This window comes from Manduca sexta, chromosome 27, assembly GCF_014839805.1.
Source record: "Manduca sexta isolate Smith_Timp_Sample1 chromosome 27, JHU_Msex_v1.0, whole genome shotgun sequence".
Classification (NCBI taxonomy): Eukaryota; Metazoa; Arthropoda; class Insecta; order Lepidoptera; family Sphingidae; genus Manduca; species Manduca sexta.
In genome coordinates this window covers 10347875-10367133 of record NC_051141.1, presented here as the reverse complement: position 1 = coordinate 10367133, position 19259 = coordinate 10347875, and the positions used below count along the sequence as shown (strand labels likewise).

At 32.5% G+C, this 19259-nt stretch overlaps 1 protein-coding gene across 1 annotated transcript in view; it reads right to left on the bottom strand.

Moving 5' to 3' along the window:
- Positions 1–6593: 6593 nt before the first annotated feature.
- Positions 6594–19259, bottom strand: part of LOC115444919 (SCY1-like protein 2) — a 49610-nt gene continuing 36944 nt past the window's right edge. Inside the window, 2 exon segments of the mRNA XM_037444063.1 lie at positions 6594–11777; positions 13694–13834. Of these exon segments, the coding sequence (XP_037299960.1) occupies positions 11751–11777; positions 13694–13834 (168 nt within the window). The 3' untranslated portion in view covers positions 6594–11750.

Here is a 19259-nt window from a genome sequence, read left to right as displayed (position 1 = left end):
GGATTTATATTATGCATATTTGAAATTGCAACATTTTTCTGCGTCGTTATATCTGGGTTGCGTAGCTCTGGGGTAATTTTGGCGATTAGGTAATAGATAATTTCGGTAAATTATTATTATTATTTTTTATTATATAACAAAAGGCATAACACAGAGCACAATCATTATAAAGAATACTTAAGCACTAAATTACATTAAGACTAGATTGTATTCCTTAAACCTATGTCCTAATTGAAATTATACTACGGAAACGACTCTACAAAAAACAATTAACAATATAAACATTTGCTTATAATTATATTTTTTTTTATAATTTTTATTGTTATAAAAAGTGGACTAAACCATTTTTTTTACTTTACTTTTCGTAATACATATATTTAAGTGTCATTATTACTTATAACAGTACGTTATTTTTATTGTAAAAATAAATAGTTTGATTTAGTTTATTAAAATCGATACTTTAAATCTCTTTATGGAAAAGTTACTGAGTGTCGCTTAGATATGATTGCTTTTCAAACGTCGATATACTTTGTGCCAGTTTGACTGCACGCTCATGTCTATTTGTCTTATTAATAATTAAAATTTCTGTATCAAATATTACACTCTCAAATATTCAAGTAGTATTAAGTGTCGTAGTTATATGAAGTTATTATCAATAGTTATTAAATACTTACATATTTAAATGACTGTTTAATAAATTTCATTTTAGTTTTTCTAATTTTATAAGTTATGATATTTGCATATTTATGTTATACAGTTTGTTAATGTATCGAGCAAATTTCTTTTTAATCTATTACATTGACAGAATACAACGCGTATAGTTTGTTAGTTTTGTGGTCAAAGGAAGAAGTGCGAGCGGGGCGGGGGGCCCAGAGGGCATCATATTTGCTTTCTCCGTATTTTAATAACGACTGTAGACACACTCAAATTACAATTTTCTTTGTCTTTGACTGGTAATATAAGTTACTGTCTATAACTTTCCAGCATGTCGATTAGTAAATGAGATTAATATTACTATTGTGTAAACTAACCAACAATAAGATGTCGTTCAAAATTTTACACATATCAATTGACAAGAAATTTTTCATTATATATTATATGGAAATGTAGGTTCAATAAAATTATTTTTCACTAAAGGATCAAACGCGCGCAATTTTATTATAATTCCATGTAATATTTAACTGTGGTTGAATATACGTACACGTTTTTTATATACAATTAAAGATGATCTTAAGGCGCGTGTGGTAATTGATGGGTCTCTTGCACGCCCCATGAAAGGAATCCAATGCAATGGAGCTGTGACAAAGCTAAGGAATTTTCTGTGGAGAAATAAAAAATAAAAATAACGTTTAGAATCTGTCCATGTAGTAGTTTTGAGGGCGTGGGGTGGTGGTTTAGCTTTTATCCCCGAGCCCGTTTTTTTTTAAAGTATTGTATCGGACCCATCGTAACTTTTTACGTAAAATTTTAGTTGTGTTGTTACTATACCGTCAAAAATGCTCAAAGGAGTGCACGCAGTACGTTATTTAAACAATCCGAGCTAAAATTAAATCTTATCATCTGGAATGCTCGCGCTCTACTAGAGCGAGTAGAATACTGCCGAGGTGACAATAGCGCTTGTAGCCGTAGCGCTTGTTTGAATTTGTTTTCTTTTTTATTAGATTATTTTGTTTTAAATATGTTACATCCAATGAGAAATTAAATATACGCTATACTTATACATGCGAATTGTCTATAATGTAAATGTATTTTAAATTTTGATGACTCGGTCTAATTCTCCTTCCATTCTAACACTTATATGTTTGAAATTTGTGTTTCTTAAATAATTTTAATATTTTATTTTAATCATATTTTTATAAACTCTTTTATACGGTAAATGTTGCACGACTATCGAGTAGCAATGAATTGAATTATTTAATTTTAAACATTTATTGTTTCATTAAAATTTACGCTTCTCGTCAGTCAGAGGTAGACCTAAGTAAGCATTTCATATAAAATGTTCAAAATTCTTAATCAAAAATTAATCAGTGTTTAATAATGGAGATATGGTCTGAAACAATATTTTTTCCTCTTGAATATTTCTCACTACATGGTTGAATTTATATCGGAGGTAGATGGCAAGGAAAAATGTTGTAATCGGTAACGTCAAAGGGGTTGTAACTTGTAAGAATGCATTGGGAGGAACTTGTCGAAATTACGTAACTAGCGATTATGGTGGTACTTACATGTTATGCTCGTAATTACTTTTATTTATACCAGAAGTGGAATTAAAAACTCATTGATATTTTTGGACGTTTTTTTAATTTACTTAATGTCCCATCTGATTTGGCGTTATACTTAATGTGTCAACTCTATAATTCTGTTTATATGTAAACTGTGAATTCTGTTTCGATTCGCTGATTATTGTTCATTATTTGTATTCATGTATGTACCTACCTTATTTATCATTGATTATATTAAGTATAATAATGCTGTAAAGCACGATATCTTTGTAGATGTTTTTTGGGAAATAAATAAATTAATGTCGAGCGTGTGTTTCATTAGTTTTACTATAGTGTAAGTTATAATAGATACGGTAATATGGGGTGAGTAGGGTTGGGAGGTTGAATATAGTCAGCAATGTTATTGCCTGATTACTTTTTTTAAATAAAAACAATTATAGACATTTTGCCTGTTGCCTATTATCAGTTCAATAATGTGTGAATTTATTTGTTTTGCATTGGTGCCCGAATACCCTAGTCTAGTGGTAGCATATCCATATATTACTTGCTCTATGGCATAATATTCGCTGGGGACAAAGAATTCCAGGTTTACTACAATAGACTTTGTGTGGGTTTTCTAACACGATTTGCCCTAAGCTCGAGCGGAGGCTTTGGGCTGACACGGTTGTTCGCAAAAACTTCAACAAATCCTTTCTGTAATCTTTAAAAAAAAGTTCCGATGGCTAGGGTTTTTTTTCGGAACCATTATAATATGGAACATGCACGACGAAAGTCCTGCATCTTGTTACGGAATGTGTTTACCCTATCAATATTTGGCAGTCTAAAATATTCATAAATGAATTAAAAATAGCATTTAATTTCTTCATAATATGTATCCTCAAGAATAATACCTACTTACATTCTATGCAGGGCCGTAGCTAGGGTGGAAGTAAAAATATTACTAGATCTGATCTGAACAATCGATTTTTGGCTTTCTTGACTTTGAACATGAAGGAGGCATAGTACGAGATCCCACTGCAGAATTAGTGCACTCATCGAGTACATGTTAAAAACTACATTCTTACACATATTTATGCTTAGAAGAATATATATCTACTAGGTTGCCTATTAAAACATGGCCGCAAATATTTTTAATGAAATTATTGTTATTGATTTTTCGGAAAACATTTCATTCATTTGTTTGTCAAATAAAATAGCGTCCACTTCATGACAATACACATAAAGACTCTGAAAAACCACGGTTGCCGTTGCGCACTTGGCCGCACCTCTTCGCAGCCAGGTGTAAGCAGGTATGACTATGATACATTTACTCGTTCATAATGTATATTTATTAGCTATACATCAAATTAAAAGCTGATTTTTTCTGTTGATCATGATACACGGTTGCCTAATTAAATCTAGCCGCAAATAAGGGTTGCCGACTCTTAAAAATGATAAATATTGAAGGTAGAGTGAAAGAGAGCTAGCGCGTAATATTACCAGTCAGAAAAGGATAGCGAGTACTAGCTGTACGACACTTTTGAGCCATTGCGCATACGCCTGATGATCGTGTTCTCAACCACCAGTTAAAACAATAGTAGATACAACTTAATAAATACTCCAAAAAAAGTCTTCTCAAAATGATAAATGTAAAAATTACCACAATAAATTACTATCCATTAAAAATAAAATTAGGGTTACTCACGTAAAATAAAATTTTATTGTGCAAGTACTGTTTGAGTACTTAAATATTATATTTTATTCAAGTATTCAATAACTTATTACATATAAATGAAGCATTTAAGTAACTCAAAAATTAAACAAACGTATCTTATCTATCCGTAAATTTTATTTAAAAATCTGAACCATCAGAGCTTTCATTTTCACTATCATAGAAGCTATCACTTTCATAACTTTCATCGCTAGAAATATCATAATCATTGTCATTATCGGAAGATTTGTTCGTGGAATCACAGAGAACATTTTCAACTTGCATTGGAGCTGAATCTCCCAGAAACCATGTAGAATTCTTCTGTATCTTTATGCTTTAAAACTGTAACTTTTTTAAGACACGCTGTATGATATCCAAAGTCATAGGTAGATTCAATTGTTAATATAATATCATTGTATTTATATTTTTTTTTACGACGAAATAACATTAGCAAACACTTTTGAATGATGCATCATCAAAGTCAAGTACATTGCATTTTTTTCTCACACAGAAAACACGCCTTCATCTTCATGAATTTTATTCGAAGTTTATTAACCCATTTAGCATCGGAATGTTTGCCGGCAAACATGACAGCTACATGACGTGTGTCACGGGAATATAACCTTATTATGTACTACATGCTATGTATGTTATCCTTTTCTGACTGGTAATATAACGCGCTAGCTCTCTTTCACTCTACCTTCAATATTTATCATTTTTAAGAGTCGGCAACCCTTATTTGCGGCCAGATTTAATTAGGCAACCGTGTATTAATATGCATGGATATTTCAGCCTTTAAAATTTCGTCATATTAAATTTTAAAGGCCGAAATATCCATGCTTATTAATTATTTTTACGTTTTTCTTTCAACTGCGAGAACTAATCACTAACTAGACGTGAATTTAAATTCTTTACTTGTCAATACTTGTTTAGTTGCCCAGATTAAAGGTGAAACAAAATGTATGAAAATGGACCTTAAGCTATAACCTTAAGTGAAAATTACCCCATAATTTTGCTTTAATAATAATATCTATAAAATTGGCTTTCATAAAATATAGCTAGTTTTCCTATTAACTATAATGGGATGGTATACAAATGTTATAATATTAAAATAAACAAATGAAAAGGATAAATTGCTTTTTTTATTCGCAATGTGGCTCTTGTGTCGGTGTAGTTATGCCAGAGTTCGTGCACATTCCCTAGTGTCAAGTAGATATTTAGTTATTTGCCATCGTCATAGATGGGGTTATATTTTATTTTTTAATGTACTATGCAATAAAGTATATTTTTAACATAATTGAAGCCTTTTTACTTTATATTATTGAAAAACATAATATAAAAGCATTATTTAAATAAACTGTTCAGTTTTCAATTAACATTATTATATTATAGAGATTTCTTATGTTTACGCGGATTTTGAAATACTTAAAACTATTTTTCAGATATGATTTCCTCCTGGACCGGAATTTGGTAGACTGCTGCCTTCATCGTCACGGGGCGGACTAAGGTGTTCGTTATACGAACATTCAGTTACAATATCTACAATACTTACATTTTACAATTACACAATGATTTTTTTGCTATTTACGGTCTGATCTACACAAAAGGAAATATCTTAAAGTCTGACAGTCGGCCTTTTGGGTTCCGATTTAATTAAATATTCAGCAGGATTCTCGGCTTGTGCAAGCTTCCAGTCACCTTCTTTATTAAATTAGGATGCTTTTTTATTTTAAATAGCGAATCATCCTAGGTAGAAATCGGTGGCCTTTAGAAAGGATTGTTGACTTCTCTAGTCGCAGATAATGATTGGAGCCTTCTTCCAAGTATGTATTTAGCAACTATACACTTTATAGAGCGTCAATGTTTCACGTTAGCTACTTACAGGTTCTTTTACGGGAGTATTATTATATCTGTGGTTATAAGCTTATAGGTCATAAGCTATAAGCTTGACCACAGATTTCTAGGATTTTAAAGCTATACCATTATACATCTATAATGCTGAGGAGTTTGTTTGTTTGAACGTACTAATCTCAGGAGCTACTGGTGCGCCAAGCGCCCCACTGCTGCAGTGCCGTCATCAGGATAGTTCCGAAATCAGCCTACTTGAAAGGAAACGTAATAAAACAATAAATTTAATATATTTTATTTATTTTTCTACACGAGCCACGTATACATTATAATGACAAAGGGTAAGGTGATATATATTTCTTGGAACATTATAGTAAAATTCTCACAAGGTGCAATATTTACGTCTGTATTATAACAATCAATTTATTTTTTGATTGGGTAAAGAAGTAAGCACAGTATGTTCCTAGCCAGTTGTAAGGATTTTTTTTTGTGTACACAAATGCGATGTGCTCGCTTTTATTGAAATTTTATTTTTGTTCCAAATTTTTATATCATCCATCAAAATCCTTTGTTAAACGTACTGCGCCTACTTCTTGAATAGGTACTATTGTAATTAAGTTAAAATTTATTATGAATAATTATTTATTTATTATAATAAAGATCATGATTGCTCATACTGTATTTAAGTATCAGTAAAACTGTAGTCGATATAATAATAGTAACATCCACATACAGGATATTATATTTCCCCTATAATGTTCATATTAAAATGCATATTATTTAACAGTTATATTAATTACAGTTTACATAGGGACATTGACTTAAAGAACATGCCTCGAAAATAAACTTTATTGTTACAATATGTTGAATCGAGTAAGATTTTCAAAGATATAAGTACATCATCTAAATAGATATATAACATCAATATAGATTATAATAGACTATAGTGTAAACAAAAATCAAGTATTTTTTTATTCTTCTAGAGTAGAAGTAGTAATACTAATTATTTAAATTTTACCTCGATAAGCTCAGATGTGATTGTATATTAAATGCCTATAGGTAAATCTTAACAAACAACATCAATGACACGTAGCATATTATATATATATAATATTTCGTAGAAAAGAAAGCACTCGAGGTTAAGGAAGTCTATACATAGAGATAGATCACAAGATAGCACAATATTATAATAAAATTATTATTAACTATATATCAGTGGTTAACTACTTATTATTCCTATATATTATATTTTATGTACGTTTATAATCACATCCATTATTTTAAAGAGTGAAATGTATGTTGGTGAAGATACATTCCACATAATACTCATCACATAGTCTAACACTGAGCAAACACCACAACCCTCACAAGAATTCATAAACTTTCATAGTTATTTCTTCTACAACATTAAAAGGATAGAATATTAAATGAAAGATACTTGTCACTGAAATCTATTATGCAGCGTAAGTACTTATCGGGAAGTATAGCGGATATAGACAAATTGGATTGAAAAAGCGTGAGTAGCTTTGATAAGTATATTATCACAAATAGGCAAACGTTTACATCTTCTACCTCTAACATTAGTATATATTATATTATGTTGATGATTAAACATTTACTCACTAGAAGTATATGAGTATGTTGTAATTCATATTTGATATAGGTTTTTCTTACTGATAATATCTAATTTGGACTTGTTAGGTGTGATATATATTCTTAATACTTGCAAGTTTAAAGTTGAATATCCGAAATTTAATCGTCTGATTTTATGCTACCCAATCTCGTTCTCAATTTCGTGTAGCTCGTACGGTGTTCGGAAATTGATTAAATCTTAAATGTCCTAAATCTCTTTTTAATTAATGAATCATATAAATACGAATAAATCTCTGAGAGATAAAAATAGTGAAGGCAAAGTTTACAAAGGATTATTCACAACACCAATATAATAATTCTAATTCATAATTCATATAACAATAAGTAGTAATATATAGATAATATTTATTAGACATATCAGGCTATATTTTTGCTTATTTTCTACTTCTCACTTTCTGGACATTCTTATAAGTTACCTAACAAATATAATATAGCATACTGATATCTTTTTAACCATTTGAAGAAAATATCCATTGCATACAAAGATTTTAACAAAATATATTATTTTATAATATATTGCAATGAATGTTAACTTGAATATATATTTGAAATATTCAACGGCATGGGCAATTTATTGCTTTCGTGAACAAAATTCGTCGTTAAAATATATTTTTTTTCCGTATTTTATAACGTACATAATATATTGGAAATAAATATATTTATTCAGAAGGAATTCTACTGGTTAATTTTAGTAGGTGCACTGATATGTAGATAGGTCTATCCTTAGGTGGGCGTTAAATGTTCAACCCGTGTTCAATTCGTGATATTGGTCTGATATCAGATCGATTGTGTTAAAGAATAAGTAGGATGAGAAATGGTATATCACTCGACGATACCTTTATAATCATCAAACTGACAGTCCACTTTGGTAGAACCTTGATTCAGATTAAAAGTGATTATTTGAACAGTGGATCGAACCAATCTCAAACTCAAACCAATGATCGAACCAATCTCGAATGTTTATTAATATCGGTAATGTATTTGTAGATAATATGTAAAGTAACCATATAAGCCATAATAACAGAGTACGTGTGATGACAAAGATGTGTGGAGCCGATCTATCTATACATAATATCTGTCACCGGACCGATGAATTATTTTTAATGATATGTACAAATTAAGTATTTTTTCAGTTAGGTACCTTAACCTTTAGGCATAGGCTTTTTTATTTCACCATTACCAATGCTTGATTACTTTGTTTTGTAATGCTTTTTTACAGAATTTCCTAATAGTCAATATTAAAAACGAATAACTTGCGAACGTACGACACTTAAGAAGTCTAGGAATAATGAGTGTATTGTGATCTTGCTGTGCAATGTGAAACCTTGTACAAGCAGGACATCATTTTACATCCATCTTCACTACTTGAAAGTGTACGTACGGTGTATTATTGTAAGCAGGCTAACTTGTAACTCACCTTTTCATGAGTTGGTCATGCTGATTCTAATCAAATAGACGTTACGAAGTTCTGAAATATCTTGGGAGAACAGAATAGTCACCACTAACAATTTGACAAATTCTTGAACACCGTTTATCGTAATTTGGGATTGCTATACGCCTTAGGTGAAACTTTGTGACATGCCCGCTTTACAAAGATAATTTGGATTATCATTTTTATCTGTGTTCCTAACCATTTTGATTTTCAAAACACAGCGTGGTTTTCGGAAGGATCTAACAGTTTTATTTATTTTTTACATATTAAATGCTATATCAGTTAATAAATGTAATTTATATCATCAATATTGTAAATAAAGGGTTTAGATATAAAAGAAAGCAATAACAACAACAAACTTATTTGCAAAAAAAAATTTACAAATTTTACGCGGCAGCTGAATGGATGGATGATTCTCATTTCTCACTAAGATCACCAAATTATAATTGATGTCTAATAGATACAACTTAAAAAAATGGCAATAACAACATTAAATTTCAAACTCAGAATGCTGTAAGGCATATTATAAGCTAGTGTATATAATGTACTAAAGTTCAGTTGACTTCAAAGAATATGTGGTCGCATGCGAATTTCATATTTACGCTCTAAAAGTGTAAGTATATTATGAATATTGCATGATGTAGTATGTACAATTCTGGAAATAGGTACATTATTTAATAATATGTAAAAATTATAAAGAAAAAGGGATTCCTGTGAAAACTACGCCGAAATTGTTGGAAATCTTTTTTGGAATTTTATATTTTGTTGAACGCATAGTAGTTGTTAACTTACATAGGTTCGCGTTATAATAACCGTTGACACTAGGCTTTACTACGTGCATTTAAATTCTGTAACTGCTTCCTCCACATTTCATATCAGACTTAACTCGCCACTTATTATGTAAGCACAGTTAGTGTTGCTTATAAGCGCAAATTCAGCGTACCGCCCGCCTCTCAGACTTGCGCTGCGCCGTCCAATAGCGTCGTCAATCAGTCCGTATGATTTTTATTTTTGCATCAGCCAAAATGAGGATACTTGATATATTTGCAGTCTGATGAAAAGCTGAGTATGCTGTATGAGCAAGTACAATATATGCCATTGTAATAACGTGCAAGTCTTGCGCGCGTATTCCACCAACTTCCCGCAAACAGATAATATTGTATGCGTACCGATTGTTATGAAATATACTATTATTAATAATATAATATTTTAAATACACCGAAAAAGCTGCACACGGTATACATACATATATTATGTTGTGCTCCTACTACGTTTAAATAATCAAATATCATTAATAATTATTTTGGTAGTAATCTATAGGTACTGCCTTTAAGTTGAATACAATATCATAATCATGTATGGGGTATTAAATTTGTAATGCAGGTCGTAATTTGTCATACATGTACTACGCGATATGTCCTTGTGATGCGGCGGTAATTTTTGCCAGAGTTCTTTTTATATTGATATTTATAAAATACGGTATTGTGTATGGCTTTTTTGTAAACTGAGTGTTAAGGTTCGTGGAATCCTGAGTGGTGCGACTGAATGATTCTAGCGAGTGATATATTTTTTTAAATTAAATCGGATGTTGACATTTTATCATGTGAATGAGTGTGTTGGAGACAAATTTTTTTTTATATGTAGACGACATTTTTAATGCAGATTAAAACATATAATAACTATTACCTCGAATGTTTTATAAACTTTTGAAACCAATGATTAAGTATCAGTGTTTACCGTCCTTGTCCTTAAATCTTAAGTGTCAAACGCGTAGATCATTAGTTAACGCTTTCATATTGATTCTGTCATCATGGGCACCGCCAAAATGTATCCGACGTGATCAACGGAAGTCTGGCTTGTTTGTGAGCACGGCAAAAGTGGCAGTTTATGCACAAAAGACCGCTTATTCAATTTATATTTAGTGACGTATATAATATAATTATTAAGTTGTATAAAATTTGACGAAGGCATGGTAGTCATAACGTTTCAGGGAATGTTTATTTTATAAACAAAATTATAACTATTCGAATTTTCTAATTTGTGATTTTTCTGTGCTTTTATTTGTTAATGTGCGAAACACGTTGTAGTTACTAAATACGATGAATAAACATTTTTTTTACCGTGAATAGCAACGTACCGATGATTAAGTTGTTTACGAATAACTGTACTCTAATATTTTTTGTTTAGTTATGTTTTATAATAAGTGATTTTATTAAAGCTTAATAAGAGTGCGAGCTTCATTCATTTCAAATACTTATAGAGTTAGCGTATGCACTGAATAATAGTATCATGTTTTATACCAGCCATAATATATTTTTTATTTAATCTTACATAAGCATACCTACTATTTAAATAGTGTTTTTTTAAATAAAAGTTTATAGTAAGTATATAGTATTATTTTAAGAATGTAGTGAGTACCAGCAGTAGGTATAAAATAATTTATTTTATATTATATTTGACGGCATTCGGAGCATTCCACCAATAAGCATGCATTTGTACCTATGAAATTGTTCATTGAACTTATTAAGCTCAAAATTGACATCGAACAGCGAAGTCCCAAATTCCGTTAGGCCGATAGGTACACAACACTAATTTAACAGGTGATAGATAGTCGCAGTAAATTTACCGAAAGAGATAAGTAACTACTTGCGTTTGTGATAACATTTAATTTACATGTTGGAAATTGGTAAGATTTCTAGTTAATAATATGAAGCTCATGAATCAGTTCGGAGCAGCGTATGCGGCGATGAGGCGCGGACGGGCGGCGATCGGCGAGCGGGGCGCGGGGCGAGGTGCGCGGGGCAAGGCGCGGGAAGCGCGGGCGACGCGCGTACTCGCACGGCCCGGCGCTTGTGCCAACCCGCACTCGATTTACGCTACGCGGCTCTAATGTTAATCAAATTCTTTACGAACGCCCGGAAAACAGCTGGTACTGGAAGCAACCATAATAAAAAATGTGATTAAAATCAAAGCGCGTGCGAGGCCAGGGGTTGCGGACAGCATGAGTCCGCCACGGCCGGCCGCGCGGTCCCCGCCCGCCCGCTCCACTACGCTACGCTAAGTTCTACGGCTACATACATCTCATCAACGGAACTCTTAGGGCTCATACACATAAACACGATACGATGTCGTACTGTGGAAATTTACGACGAGCACGGTACGACGTCGTATCATGTTTATGAGTAAGAGCCCTTACTGGTTACGTACTTTACACTTATCAACGAGCAAACCATTTAGTATGCACTACAGGCTTTACGTAATTTGAAGATAAGCCGAAAAAGCAAATCAAACACAAGTAATAAGCTAGGATAGGGTCTGTTTGATTAATAAGAATTAATATTTATTTTGTAGATCTCAGCATTGATAATAATATTATGAGACTCAATACGTATGTTATTTGGTAAGCGCACTGCGCAATAATTAACAATATAACATAATACTAAGCTTTTCAATATTTTAAAATATTCTTCATATTGTACATCTCTTCATTTCCTATTTACGAAATATATTTATTTTTTATTTGTTTTAAATATATTTTTTCTCTTAAGAGATTAATAACATAAGTACATTTTGTACTTTATATTAAATATTGAAACTTCGGTGGTAGATTTCTTTGATTTAGATATAATATTATTATAGTGTCTTCACGCAGAAGGGGACTAAATATTAGTTCCGGGTCACTGTCCAAAGTTAATAACAATCAAATATTCAAAGTCAAGTACGTACTTACTGCTTGAACTTTGATATTCTTTGCAACATGCGTAGAAACTTATGGCTTAAATTCATATACGTTTGCCGTCATTTAAGAAAAACATAACTAATATTCGAAGATAGTTTCTGAAACTCCTAATACTTGTAAGTAGTTGGCACAAAAATATGTCGCTATTATAACAACAATAAAGGATATTCACAATGACATACGACGAACATGTAGGTCAGTAAACATAAAGAATCAAGTTCTAGTTTACTTTCTAATATACATACATAATAACAATACCATATCACAGCACCAATATACAACACCACGCTGTATACTTTCAGTTTGATAACACTTTCTTTAATGATAATTATAATATTCAATGTTTACATTTTATTTTAATACAATATGGACATTTTTGTTACACTTTCATTCTTTGGCCAATAAGTGATATGTCCACATTATACCGATTAAAGCTTACGCAGTGTTTCACTTTACACGATTCAATTTATAATAATATAATGATTGTGAATGCAAATAACGATTATAAAAAAATATGAACTTATTCCTTAAATAGTTTGTTATCATTTTAACAATTCATTAAGGATTTTGCCAAAATTTCTACATCATTACAACTCGTTTGGTCTGTGATAACATTTCTTACATATGATATAGAAAACAAACAAATTCATTAGCCTAATACACTGGCAAATAATATAAATATGATGATAATTTAAATACAACATCAAATTACTACAAAACATCAAGGGACCGGACGGGGATCGCTATTTGCTAAATGAAAACAAAAGCGATAATTCCCAGTAGACCTTGAGATAGGCAGGTCCTGCGTTGGTGGAAGGAGTGGCACGACGTAAGCAGTCGCATCGCTGCGGCCGGGGCATCGTCGCGTGTCCAACAGTTGTGTGGAAATAGAATGCCATGAACGAAGAGTGCGCCGTCTCACAGTAGCCATTGCGCAGCTAGTGTATTTAGCGGGTGAGGGTGATATTTAATGAGGGACACTTCCGGACTGCCATCGCAGTTTGTTGCAGAGCGTTGTAACCGGCGGCTGTGGCGCCTTGGAGAGTACTCCAATGATGCGGCGCCTGGGCCTGTATACGGCTAGAGGTGCCGACGGGCAGATGTCTTACCATGCCGCTGCTGAGTTGCTGTAGGATGCCAGAACCCTGTGAGCTGCTGAGGCAGGCGGAGGGCCGGCGCGATCGGATCGACTGCATCGATGACGTCAGCAGGAACGGCACGCTTGAAGACGTGTTCGGCATCGAACCACCCTATATGCATATTTTTTCAATTGAGTTTATGGCAAGAGCTTATACCTATTTGTTAAAAAAAATTGTAAATTTCGATAGAAAAAATACTTTTGTCTGGATTATCACGATGGTGATATTTGATTTTCATGAAGTAGTTTGGACGTATATTAGGAAAATTTCCATAAATGTGTAAATCAATACGATCATTTTTAGAACCCAGAGCTTTTATCATAGCAAATAGAAATATTGAGAAAAAATAGGATATAATTAAAATGGTATGCAATGCCTAATTGGTAGCTTGAAAGCGAGGACTTTTTCAAGTAGCGAGCAGCGGCTACAAGAGTAATATAAAATAAAAGTCACTAGTTACATACTAACCCACTTATGCATAGACGTTTCTTATCTAAGGACAGAGTAAAACTGTGAATATTGAGATACAACAATATTAGCCAATCACAACGGCCCTATGACTATGCACTGCAAAGGCTGCCATGCCGTCAGCATTGAGAATAAACTTGTTGACGGAATAAAGCTGTGAGCTTTACTCCGTCCTTAGATAAAAAATGTCTATGAATAAGGGGGATAGTATTTTACTTTTTGTGAAATCAGTTGTTACATTTATAGTGTATGTGAGATTTGTTTTGTATGTCCGTGTAGGTTTCTAATAACATATATTACTTTTTTGATAATATATTGTATCTAATAAATCACTGCTGTTGACATTGTATGTAAGAATACGTTTTTGACTTTATAATAAGTTGTCCCGTCTTAACTATGAATTTGCAGCGCGCATTCTGTTAATCGCTGACAGTTATGTCAACCAACTGACATCTATGCAAAATTTATATTGTCGTTAAGTTTTCTTAAATTTTCTAATGTTCCGCTCAACTTCCTTAATTTTTTCTTTCATAAGAACCTTCACCTGACAATAATTAATATAATAAAACAAGAATTAGCGAAATTGTTTCACCCGTTCACGCGTAATGGCGTGACCAAAGGAAATAGGGATTCATTTTTATATATATAGATTTTTTGGAACAAGTTATATAATTATATAAATTAATGACTTCTCCCAAAAAAAATATAGTAGATATAAAAGCTCTGGGTTAGTATAATACTCTTATGGTGGTGGAAATGCAAGTATAAATATAATTTTATTGGTTTGATATGATTCATACTGGATACAATTTCAAATTTATACTATTATAGATTATGGCAAAATTTATATATTAAAACGAATAGTAGAAGATCTAAGATACTAATATATTATGTAAGTATAAAAAATACAGTGCAACAAATCCCGCACGGGGAATATCTACAGTTTAGATCAGTTTGTGCCTAGTCTATTCCATTATCAGGTCCAGGACGTTCTTGATAAAATGTTGCATTTTATTTCGAACATTTTCCAAAATGTCTATCGGCTTCCCCGAGGAATCAAGTTACTTCTGCAAAACCTTAACTTTACAGATTATTATCAACAAATTTTGCTCTAATATTTTTATGGGAATTGGTTCTTTTACTAAACATGTAAAAACATTATTATGCATTGATTTTTAGAAAAATATTTAAAATTTTAATCTTTATTTTGGATTTTAGGAGGAATGTGTAATATGTATTTTGGTGGTTTTTAGCACCAAAATACATATTAAACATACATATTTGTTACCCTTATTCCTGGGAAAAGTGTTAGTGTCATCGCTACATACAACTTTGTTTTAAAGAAATACTGATGAGTCAACAAAAGCTTTTATGTGACAAAGTGTCAACAATTTATTAATTTCATAAATTATACATAATAAGCAGGTCCGACTTTAGGGTGAGGCAAAAAGGTGTTGGCTTGTGGCACCAGGTCTCGAAGGGAGCGCCAGGGCTAAGGGGATAGGGGCACATAGGATAGCTTCTTTTTTTCGGGAAAATATTATTAGCCATAAAACAAATATCGGTGGAAAAGAAAGCCCTTAAAATCTATACTATACCTTTATAATAGGGACAATAGCAAATTTCAAAAATTAATAATAAAATCGTAAGAAAAACCCTGAGTACAAGTAGGTAATCAATCTTTAAAGAAATTATAAAATTTTAATGTTTACTTTGTAGACCAATGTCAAACATCCGCCCGATCTACGTAGGAACAGCTAACATTGTCTTGAGGTTTAGTGCTCGATCTTTTGGGTTCAGGATGTCGACTCTCAAAATCGACAACGATATATTCGAAACGATGTGATACTGCCCCAAAAATATCAGAAACACCCTATCCTAACAAATACCTGAATTCTTTATTATTTTTTTATACGATCACGGCGTAATGATTCATCTGCACCTGATGGCAATTGGGGTGGGGTCTCATATACTGTTGACTGACGTGAGATACTTACACCTCGGTAGTTGACACAAATATGCTGGCCTGTTGGGACCGGATATACACAAGCTGATCCCGGAAGGCAACACGTTTACATGGGCCAGTATGGCGGGTTTTAAAAATTGTAAAAATAAATGAATTTCCTATACAGTCACTGTGACTTTACATGTCAAGCTTGTAAACAGTGTGTCTATTTAAAACACAAACAGTTACGGTACATTTACTATTTACTATTTAGTTTTTTATTAAGAAATAAAAGGTTCTCAATTCTTATACAATTTGTTATAATATAGTGTCAAAAATCATGTCTGAAGTACATATGTACTTTTTTATATATTTAGGAATTGTATCAATCGTGCAGTAAAGACTAAAAAGTTTTTTCAAGAATAAGATGCATAGGTAATTCAGCTAGAGGGAATGTGGGTACTAAATTTAAGGAAAGTTGATAGGAGATATTGTATCATTTTGCGTCTTACAGGAGTACCGCCCTCGGCCCTGTCGTCGTTTTGCCTAAGGCTGTAAGTAAGACTGGGACCATACTTATACTACACGTGATAAAATGCCTGCAAATAAGAAATCCTTTCATTATTATTTAAATTTCTAATCGGAATTTTATTTAAGGAACTACATAATATTTTAAAATGTATGACATGCGTTATATACTTCACGTAATCCAGTATTAGATTATAGCGTTGGAAGTCCACGAAACCACTAAGTACATATGTTCATTATAAAACAAAGTCACCTGTTGCTGCTGTCTCTCCGTCTGACCGGGATTAACTCAAATACTATCAAACGGATTAGAGAAATAGCTTGAGACTGGGAATAATAAAATTTTCTTTTAATTCCGAGAAAATACGTAACAGGCGTTACAAAACCTTGTAACAGGCGGATGATGACGGGAGCAAAAGAAAGTTTAATTTTAAAATAATTTATGTACTTGAAACATTCTTTGCGGATAAATATGAACGTTGATACGAATATTACGTCGGGAGAAAATAATAATATAAAAAACCGCGATAAAATCTGTTAAATAGTTTTTATTTCAATGTCTAATATTCGCGTAAACATAAGAAATCATTATTACTTAAACAGTTCGATTTCCAACAAGCAGACAAGCCCGCTTTTTGGGATACAAGCTTACTTCGTTTAAACGTGATTACAAAATATGCTACGTCGCCGAAAAGACTCGCTTTGTTCATCACGTCGCATCTAGACTACTATTCACTACCGCTTAGCATTGTCTAAAAGTAAAATTATTCAATTAGCGGCGATAGCCTAGTTGGGTGTGGAACGGACTGCCGAGACGAATGTCCGCAGGTTCAAATTCCAAAGGTACACACCTCTGACTTTTCTAAAAAAATCATGTGTGTATTCTTTGTGAATTTATCGTTCGCTTTAACGGTGAAGGAAAACATCGTGAGGAAACCTGCACATCTGAGAAATTCTCTATAGGAATTTCGAAGGTGTGTGAAGTCTACCAATCCGCACTAGGCCAGCGTGGTGGACTAAGGCCTAATCCCTCTCAGTAGTAGAGGAGGCCCGTGCTCAGCAGTGGGCAAGTATATAATACAGGGCTGATATTATTATTATTATTATTAAAATTATTCATAGTAACGCACGACATTAGTTAATTAGCCTAAAAGCATAAAGCGCAAGCGTTTTAATAATATGCTTCGTTGAGATGTTAACTCTAGAGGAGTCAAAATATACGTATTATACGTATAAAAAAAAACATTTAAAATAAATGGTCACCATATAAATTGGTCTGAAATAAAATCTAATAGTGAAAGAACTTGAAATATAGAATTAACATTTGTAAATTATGACATATTAGGGGAAAAGTACTAAATTACCCTGTATTAGTTAACGATCTATGATTTCAGTTGATGGCAGTTTTACCAAGTTCTAGCTGGGCCTTTATTCTGTATGATAGTGTAACTGCGTAACGCGGCCGTGTCATGTTATCTTCGAGAAATGTATGTGGAATGGTATTCTGTAAGCCAAATTTCTATAGTCCTGAACATGATGCGTTGTGTTACGTGCTTGTTACACACTGTTAAAATAACATGCGGGATAGAGAATAAGGCCCCTGACCCGACAGACGTTGTCCCGTCTTAACTATGAATTTGCAGCGCGCATTCTGTCAATCGCTGACAGTTATTTCATACAATTGACAGTTACATAGAATTAAAATTGTCGTAGTTTTATAAAATTTTCAAATTTTCCGCGCAATTTTTTTAATTTTTTCTTTCATAACAACCTTCTCCTGACAATAACAAACGCAACAAAAAAAAAAAAGTGAAATAGGTCATCCGTTCACGCGTGATGGGGTGACCAAGGGAAATAGGGATTCATTTTAATATATAGGTATAAGATAGACAAGTCTTGGCGTTAGCTAAACAAGTGCACTTTAAACGTTTTTCCAAATCTCAATCTTAATTTATATTTAAACACTAACCCCCTTATTCATAGACGTTTTTTATCTAACGACCGAGTAAGGCTGTGATAACAAGTCTGTTTCTCAGTGCTGACGGCATGGCAGTCTTCGCAGTGCGTAGACGTAGGGCCGTTGTGATTGGCTAATATTGAAATACAACAATAATAACCAATCACAACGGCCCTGTGCCTATTTCTCAGTGCCGTTGGGCACTGAGAAACAGGCTTGTTATCACAGCTTTACTTCGTCCTTAGATAAAAAACGTTTATGAATAAGGGGGTAAGAATAAACAAAATTAATTAATATTTTATGAGTCAGAATACGACCGAATGGTAGCTTTCTAACGTATTAATACAATATGCATTTCCGTAGCCAAACGATACTTTTAGTTTATTTTAGGTAAACATTTACTTAAACTATAAAAATGTTACGTTTATTACAGGAAAGTAAACAACGTTTATTTAGTAACAAAACTTAAATTGAAAAAGTCGAGCGCCTTGATTTTTTTATTTTGCCACAGATCTGGTATCTACAGACCTTTCAGATACGTCGTAAATTGAGCGGCCTTTTTATTTCGGGCTAATTTATAGATATAAGATTTAGTTAAATATTATACAATTTTTATCATTGGGTAAGACAAAAGTGAA